The sequence below is a fragment of the Manacus candei genome, unplaced genomic scaffold (assembly GCF_025592945.1).
Source record: "Manacus candei isolate 608988 ecotype Guabito, Panama unplaced genomic scaffold, ASM2559294v1 h1tg000262l, whole genome shotgun sequence".
NCBI lineage: Eukaryota > Metazoa > Chordata > Aves > Passeriformes > Pipridae > Manacus > Manacus candei.
The window spans coordinates 415,123-423,213 of NW_026138310.1; the positions used below are offsets into that span (position 1 = coordinate 415,123).

At 50.1% G+C, this 8,091-nt stretch overlaps 1 protein-coding gene across 3 annotated transcripts; it reads right to left on the minus strand.

Annotated features, from left to right (window-relative positions):
• Nucleotides 1-221: 221 nt before the first annotated feature.
• LOC127464710 (uncharacterized) lies at nucleotides 222-6,548 on the minus strand. Of its 3 annotated transcripts, XM_051775176.1 has the most exons (8): nucleotides 6,458-6,542; nucleotides 5,593-5,678; nucleotides 3,693-3,831; nucleotides 2,716-2,876; nucleotides 2,166-2,496; nucleotides 1,922-2,112; nucleotides 1,350-1,540; nucleotides 222-590 (listed from the first exon to the last, which is right to left on the minus strand). In XM_051775176.1, the coding sequence occupies exons 1-8, from the start codon at nucleotides 6,535-6,537 to the stop codon at nucleotides 222-224; spliced, it is 1,548 nt and encodes a 515-aa protein (XP_051631136.1). In that variant the 5' UTR covers nucleotides 6,538-6,542. The 3 variants fall into 3 exon arrangements, with proteins under 3 accessions (XP_051631136.1, XP_051631137.1, XP_051631135.1); XM_051775177.1 differs by lacking the exon at nucleotides 5,593-5,678 and having other exon boundaries at nucleotides 6,458-6,548; XM_051775175.1 differs by lacking the exon at nucleotides 5,593-5,678 and having other exon boundaries at nucleotides 3,693-4,140; nucleotides 6,458-6,548.
• Nucleotides 6,549-8,091: the final 1,543 nt, after the last annotated feature.

Here is an 8,091-nt window from a genome sequence, read left to right on the forward strand (position 1 = left end):
TAGGCCGGCCCAAGAACTGCACCTGAAACCAAGAAGGTAAGGGCTTTCCTTCCAGGGGAAAAGGATTGATGTTGACCTTGCAGGACTCCTCGAGCCGAAAAGGGCAGTCCAGCTCCCTAAATTGAATACGGATGAGGATTCCTCCCAGACAAAAGGTAGCACACCAGAAAGCTCTTGCTGCTTAAGGAGTGCCCAGGCTGGCCCACCACTGGCACCTGAAATTAAAAGGGTTGGTGCTCGCTTTGCTGTGGAAAAGGGCTGTTGTTAAGAATCCTGCGCTTAAACTGGCAGTCCGACTCCCAAAATTGCATCCGGATGCAGATTGTTGCAAGACAAAAGGTGCTAGGACAGAGAGATGTTGCTGCCCACGGAGTGCCTAGGCTAGCCCACCAACTGCACCTGAGACCCTGAGGGTAAGCACTTTCTTGCCTGGGAGAAAGGGCTGTTGTTCGCTTGCAGGAGTCCTGCACTGAAATTGCCAGTCCAAGTCCCAGAATTGAATACAGACGAGGATTCCTCCCAGACAAAAGGTGCCAGCACAGAGAGCTCTTGCTGCCCATGGACTGCCCTGGCTGGCCCACCAACTGCACCTGAGACCCCAAAGGTAAGGACCTTTTTTCTTGGGGAAAAGGGCTGTAGTTCACATGCAGGAGTCCTGTGCTGCAACTGCCAGTCCGACTCCCAGAATTGAATACGGAGGAGGATTCCACCAAGATAAAAGGTGCCACCACAGAAAGCTCTTGCTGCCCATGGAGTGCCTAGGCTGGCCCACCAACTGCACCTGAAACCCAAAGGTTTCAGGCTTTCTGCCCTGGCCATAAGGGCTGTTGTTACCTTGCAGCAATCCTACTGCCGAAATGGGCAGTCTAGCTCCCAAAATTCCATACGGACGAAGATTCCTCCCAGACTAAAGGTTGCACCACACAAAGCTCTTGCTGCCCAGTGAGTGTCCAGGCCGGCCCACCAACTGCACCTGAAACCAAGAAGGTAAGGGCTTTCCCTCCAGGGGAAAAGGGTTGATGTGACCCTGCAGGACTCCTCGAGCCGAAAGGGGCAGTCCAGCTCCCAAAATTGAATACGGATGAGGATTCCTCCCAGACAAAAGGTAGCACACCAGAAAGCTCTTGCTGCTTAAGGAGTGCCCAGGCTGGCCCACCACTGGCACCTGAAATTAAAAGGGTTGGTGCTCGCTTTGCTGTGGAAAAGGGCTGTTGTTAAGAATCCTGCGCTTAAACTGGCAGTCCGACTCCCAAAATTGCATCCGGATGCAGATTGTTGCAAGACAAAAGGTGCTAGGACAGAGAGATGTTGCTGCCCACGGAGTGCCTAGGCTAGCCCACCAACTGCACCTGAGACCCTGAGGGTAAGCACTTTCTTGCCTGGGAGAAAGGGCTGTTGTTCGCTTGCAGGAGTCCTGCACTGAAATTGCCAGTCCAAGTCCCAGAATTGAATACAGAGGAGGATTCCTCCCAGACAAAAGGTGCCAGCACAGAGAGCTCTTGCTGCCCATGGACTGCCCTGGCTGGCCCACCAACTGCACCTGAAAGGCAGAGGTTCCAGGGTTTGTTTCGTCGGGATAATGGCTGTTGTTGTTTTTTTCAACCCTGTCCTGAAACTGCCAGTCCAAGTCTCAACATGGCATACGGACGAAGATTCCTCCCAGACCAAAGGTGCCAGCACAGAGAGCTCTTGCTGCCCAGCGAGTGTCCAGGCTGGCCCACCAACTGCACCTGAGACCCCAAAGGTAAGGACCTTTTTTCTTGGGGAAAAGGGCTGTAGTTCACGTGCAGAAGTCCTGCGCTGCAATCGCCAGTCCGACTCCCAGAATTGAATACAGAGGAGGATTCCACCAAGATAAAAGGTGCCACCACAGAGAGCTCTTGCTGCCCATGGACTGCCCTGGCTGGCCCAGCAACTGCACCTGAGACCCTGAGGGTAAGCACTTTCTTGCCTGGGAGAAAGGGCTGTTGTTCGCTTGCAGGAGTCCTGCACTGAAAATGCCAGTCCAAGTCCCAGAATTGAATATAGACGAGGATTCCTCCCAGACAAAAGGTGCCAGCACAGAGAGCTCTTGCTGCCCATGGACTGCCCTGGCTGGCCCACCAACTGCACCTGAAACCCAAAGGTTTCAGGCTTTCTGCCCTGGCCATAAGGGCTGTTGTTACCTTGCAGCAATCCTACTGCCGAAATGGGCAGTCCAGCTCCCAAAATTCCATACGGACGAAGATTCCTCCCAGACTAAAGGTTGCACCACACAAAGCTCTTGCTGCCCAGTGAGTGTCCAGGCCGGCCCACCAACTGCACCTGAAACCAAGAAGGTAAGGGCTTTCCCTCCAGGGGAAAAGGGTTGATGTGACCCTGCAGGACTCCTCGAGCCGAAAGGGGCAGTCCAGCTCCCAAAATTGAATACGGATGAGGATTCCTCCCAGACAAAAGGTAGCACACCAGAAAGCTCTTGCTGCTTAAGGAGTGCCCAGGCTGGCCCACCACCGGCACCTGAAATTAAAAGGGTCGGTGCTCGCTTTGCTGTGGAAAAGGGCTGTTGTTAGGAATCCTGCACTGAAACTGGCAGTCCGACTCCCAAAACTGCATCCGGATGAAGATTGTTGCAAGACAAAAGGTGCCAGGACAGAGAGATGTTGCTGCCCACCTAGGCTAGTGCCTAGGCTAGCCCACCAACTGCACCTGAGACCCTGAGGGTAAGCACTTTCTTACCTGGGAGAAAGGGCTGTTGTTCGCTTGCAGGAGTCCTGCACTGAAATTGCCAGTCCAAGTCCCAGAATTGAATACAGAGGAGGATTCCTCCCAGACAAAAGGTGCCAGCACAGAGAGCTCTTGCTGCCCATGGACTGCCCTGGCTGGCCCACCAACTGCACCTGAAAGCCAGAGGTTCCACCGTTTGTTTCCTCGGGATAATGGCTGTTGTTGTCTTTTTTCAGCCCTGTCCTGAAACTGCCAGTCCAAGTCCGAACATGGCATACGGACGAAGATTCCTCCCAGACCAAAGGTGCCAGCACAGAGAGCTCTTGCTGCCCAGCGAGTGTCCAGGCTGGCCCACCAACTGCACCTGAGACCCCAAAGGTAAGGACCTTTTTTCTTGGGGAAAAGGGCTGTAGTTCACGTGCAGGAGTCCTGCGCTGCAATCGCCAGTCCGACTCCCAGAATTGAATACGGAGGAGGATTCCACCAAGATAAAAGGTGCCACCACAGAAAGCTCTTGCTGCCCATGGAGTGCCTAGGCTGGCCCACCAACTGCACTTGAAACCTTGAGGGTAAGCACTTTCTTGCCTGGGAGAAAGGGCTGTTGTTCGCTTGCAGGAGTCCTGCACTGAAATTGCCAGTCCAAGTTCCAGAATTGAATACAGACGAGGATTCCTCCCAGACAAAAGGTGCCAGTACAGAGAGCTCTTGCTGCCCATGGACTGCCCTGGCTGGCCCACCAACTGCACCTGAGACCCCAAAGGTAAGGACCTTTTTTCTTGGGGAAAAGGGCTGTAGTTCACGTGAAGGGTCCTGCGCTGCAATTGCCAGTCCAACTCCCAGAATTGAATACGGAGGAGGATTCCACCAAGATAAAAGGTGCCACCACAGAAAGCTCTTGCTGCCCATGGAGTGCCTAGGCTGGCCCACCAACTGCACCTGAAACCCAAAGGTTTCAGGCTTTCTGTCCTGGCCATAAGGGCTGTTGTTACCTTGCAGCAATCCTACTGCCGAAATGGGCAGTCCAGCTCCCAAAATTCCATACGGACGAAGATTCCTCCCAGATCAAAGGTGACACCACACAAAGCTCTTGCTGCCCAGCGAGTGTCCAGGCCGGCCCACCAACTGCACCTGAAACCAAGAAGGTAAGGGCTTTCCTTCCAGGGGAAAAGGGTTGATGTGACCCTGCAGGACTCCTCGAGCCGAAAGGGGCAGTCCAGCTCCCAAAATTGAATACAGATGAGGATTCCTCCCAGACAATAGGTAGCACACCAGAAAGCTCTTGCTGCCTAAGGAGTGCCCAGGCTGGCCTACCAACTGCACCTGAAGTTAAAATGGTCAGTGCTTTGTTTCCTGTGTAAAAGGGCTGTTGTTCATTTTTAGAAATCCTGTGCTGAAACTGCCAGTCTGACTCCCAATATTCCATACAGGTCAAGATTCCTGCAAGACAAAAGGTGCCAGGACAGAGAGATGTTGCTGCCCATCGAGTGCCCAAACTGGCCCACCAAATGCACCTAACAGCCAAAGGTTCCAGGCTTTCTTTCCTGGGAATAAGGGCTGTTGATCGTGTTTTTAATCCTGTGCTGAAACTGTCAGTCTTTACTCCCAAAATTGCATAAGGATGAAGATTCCTCCCAGACAAAAGGTTCCAGGACAGAGAGCTCTTGTTTCCCATGGAGTTTCATAGCAGCTACCCCTGAGGCCCTGAGGGTAAGGGCTTTCTTTCCTGGGGAAACAGGCTCTTGTTCACTTACAGGTGTCCTGAACCGAGAAAGATGGTTTGACTTCTTAAAATGAAATCAGATGAGGATTCCTCCCAAACAAATGGTGACAGGACAGAAAGATCTTCCTGCACAGGGAGTGCCACACCACCTGCATGTGCAGCCCTGAGATTAAGGGCTTTATTATCTGGGGGAAAGGGCTATTATTTGGTTTCCAGAGACTTGTGGTGATAATCATGGTGCAACTCTCAAAAGTGAAAACAGGTGAACATAACTCTGAGACAAAAGATGCCAGGACAGACATCTGTGGCTTCCCATGGAGTGCCCTGGGTGTCTCATGTAGTACAACTGAGAGTCTGAGGCTACATGTTGCCTTTCATGGGGAAATGGTCTGTAATTCGCTTGCAGGAGGCTGGTGCCAAGATAGCTGGACCGACTTGCCAAAATTCAAAAGGGATGAAGATTCCTCCCAGGCAAAAGGTGCCACCACACAAACATCTTGTTGCCCATGGAGTGCCCAGGCTGGTCCATCAACTGCACCTGAATCCCCACGTTTACAGGCTTTCTCTCCTGTGGGAAAGGTCTGGTTTTTGCTTTTCAGAGCCCTCCCCTGAAAGTGAAGTCTGACTCCCTCTACTGAATGCCAACAAAGATTCCTCCCAGACAAAAGGTTCTACCACAGAAAGCTGTTGCCACCCATGAAGTGTCGCACCACCTGCACCTGAGACCGTGAGGGTAAGGGATTTCCTTCCTGAGGATTCTTTCCCTGGTTCTTTCCTGGTTTTTCTGCTCTGAAAATTCCAGTCTGAGTCCTGAAATTGAACATGAATGAGTATTCCTCTTGGACCAAAGGTGCCACCACAGGGAACTTTGCTGCTCATGGAGTGTCCAGCCTGGCCCACCAACTGCCCCTAAAATTTTAAGGCTACAAGCTGTCTTTCCTGGGGAAAAGGGCTGTAATTCATTTGCAAGAGCCTTGCAGTGAAATTGCCACTCCATCTCCCAAAACTGAACATGGACAAAGTTTTCTCTCAGAAAAAAGGTGCCAGGACAGAAAACTCTTGTTGCCTATGGAGTTTCACACTATCTGCACCTGAAACCCTGAGGGTCAGGGCTTTGTTTCCTTGGGGATACGGCTGTTTGTTGCTTGCAAGAGTCCTGCCTCAAATACCTGATCCTCCTCTCCAAAGTGAACATGGATGAAGATTTCTCCGAAACCAAAGGTAACCGGACAGAAAAATCTTGCTGCCTGTGAAACTAATTAATTAGTAACCCATTAGGGTGCAGTGCAAGAAATAAATTACTGAATTAGGTCATTAGTGAATAATTAGCATGCCTTGTAAAAGGAGAATTAGTTAATTGGTAGCTAATTAAGGTGTGGTGGAAAAGTTAATTACTTTATTATCAAAGGGGAAAAGGGTCCTCATTCACTTTCAGGAGCCTTGCAGGGAAATTGGCCATGTCAGTCCCCAGATTGAACACAACTGAAGCTTTTTGTCAGAGAAAAGCTGCTAGAGTCAGAAGCTCTTTCTGCCTATGCAGTGCCTGGATTTCTCTTCACCTCCCAGACCATTAGGGTGAGGGCTTGCTTTCCCCCAGGGAAAAGGGTTCTTGTTCATTTCCAGGAGCCCTGCAGTGAAATTTGCTATATCAGCCCCCAGATTGAACACAGCTGAAGCTTTTTGACAGAGAAAAGCTGCTAAGGTTAGAAGCTCTTGCTGCCTATGTAGTGCCCGGATTTCTCTTCACCTCTGAGACCATTAGGGTGAGGGCTTGCTTTTCCCCGGGAAAAGGGTTCTTGTTCATTTCCAGGAGCCCTGCAGTGAAATTTGCCATATCAGCCCCCAGATTGAACACAGCTAAAGCTTTTTCTCAGAGAAAAGATGCTAGGACCAGAAACTCTTGCTGCCTGTGGAATGTCCGGGTGACCCACCACCTTAACCTTTCATCTTCTTTGATAAGTTAATTTTTTGTCTGCATTTTTAGGTTGTTTATCTTGTTCTTCCTCTGTCCAACAGAAAAGTTCAGTTTCTTACCTGGTCTCTGCTGTTTCAGTGGGTATAGCTGCAGAAAGAGAGATGGTGTATTTATCCTCATTAGCAGTGTTTTCCTGCATCAGGGCCTTTATTTCTCCTGAACATGGAAAACTCAGTGCTACTCCTCCCAGAGCTTTTATACTTTGTGGCATTTGGCTCCTCCCTTTCCCTCGAGCCTCATGGGAAGGTATGTGGGTGTGGCCAGGGGTATATTAACCCCAGCCTTTGCCCAAGGAGGTCATTCAGCAGCTGGGCTTCAATGGGATAAGAGCTCTCCCTTTCTTTCAATGAATGGGATTTCTCAAGCTGTTCTTGCTTTATTGAAGCATCAGCTTTGGCATCCAAAGCAACAGAGCTATATATGGTAATGAAGAGGATTACACTCAAATGCAAGGGTTTTAAATTTATTTATTTTGTGTCCTGTGTTGGTTAGCTGCTTTTGTAATTTATTATCTTGTTTTCTTTTTCTTAGGAGCTTTGTATCTTTTGAGATCTCCTGATCATCTCAACTGTAGCTTGGCATTTTTTCACAAGTGTTATCCTATCCTGAGGTGAAGTTGCTCTGTGTTGAAAATGGTTTCAGACACCCAGGTTTGCAAGTAGGTAGTGGGGGGTTACAGCCCAGAGATGGAGTGAGGGCTCGGGTGTCAGCTTAGGAATTGCCAGGAGTGTTTTGAAGGTAGTACGGGTGGAAAGCAGTGTCCAGGAGCCCCCTAAATGCCTGTGAATGCATCCACTGACTTTTCAGATGTGCCACTTAAGTTTTCTGCTCCTTCACCCGGATATTCTGTTTGATTATAGCTGCAGTCTTTGGCTGCAGGCAGTGACCCTTGGTGGTTTGCCAAAAGAGAAGGGAGACTCTTTGAGCTCTCCCCATTTATCTGGGTTACTTTAGTTAGGGTTTCTTTACCATGTCAGAGAGACAGGGTGTAAAGCAGAGTTGAACAGAACAGAGGCCAGAGGAGCAGAGCGAGAAGGTGGGTGGTTACCTGACATCAGCACAAAGACGTGGCTTTTGGCTCCACGTTTACTCGCTGTGTTAAGGATTTTGTTGTTTGGGTTTGTTTTTTCTTTGTTTTCAGATGCAGAGCCCTGGCCCCAGGAGGCTCTAGGCACCGGAGGGGAGGTGATCCAGGTGAGTACCTGTGAGCAAGGTGAGCATTGACTCCAGGACAGAACTAGATGGTCTTCTACAGGTGTTGTGGTGAATCTGTGCACATGCTTTGTTTGTTGTGTTTTCCAGGGGTTCTGCCACCTTCTAACAGACAGTCCAATGCTTCAGGGACCTTGTCAGTAAGAGGTCACTGTGGAGGAGAGGTAGGTAGGAGCTACCCCAGGAAAGCCATCCTTTCAGGCGGTATCTCAGTATGTACATTTGCTTTTGGTTTTTGTACTTTACAGACAGCATGTGCAGCCTCAGAGGGCCGGAGCCACCTGCCAATTAGGTTTGATGGTCTACAGCTGTCTGTGTGAGTAATCTCCTAGTACTACGAGGGTCATCAGTTAAGTCTCAATCTCTTATAGTTGCAGGTGCTATCCAGCCTGCTTTTGGCAATGGAGGAGCATTCAGGTTGAGTCGGGGAGATAGTGAGGAGGTGCTGGGTGTTTCCGAAGCACCACGTAACTTTTTTTCC

Coding starts and splice junctions, on each gene's coding strand:
- LOC127464710 (XM_051775175.1), bottom strand. CDS start 6,518: ATGAGGATAAATACACCATCTCTCTTTCTGCAGCTATACCCACTGAAA. Junction 2,877..3,692: donor GGCAGTAGGATTGCTGCAAG/GTAACAACAGCC, acceptor TCTGGCTTTCAG/GTGCAGTTGGTGGGCCAGCC. Junction 591..1,349: donor GCTTACCCTCAGGGTCTCAG/GTGCAGTTGGTG, acceptor TTGGGGTCTCAG/GTGCAGTTGGTGGGCCAGCC.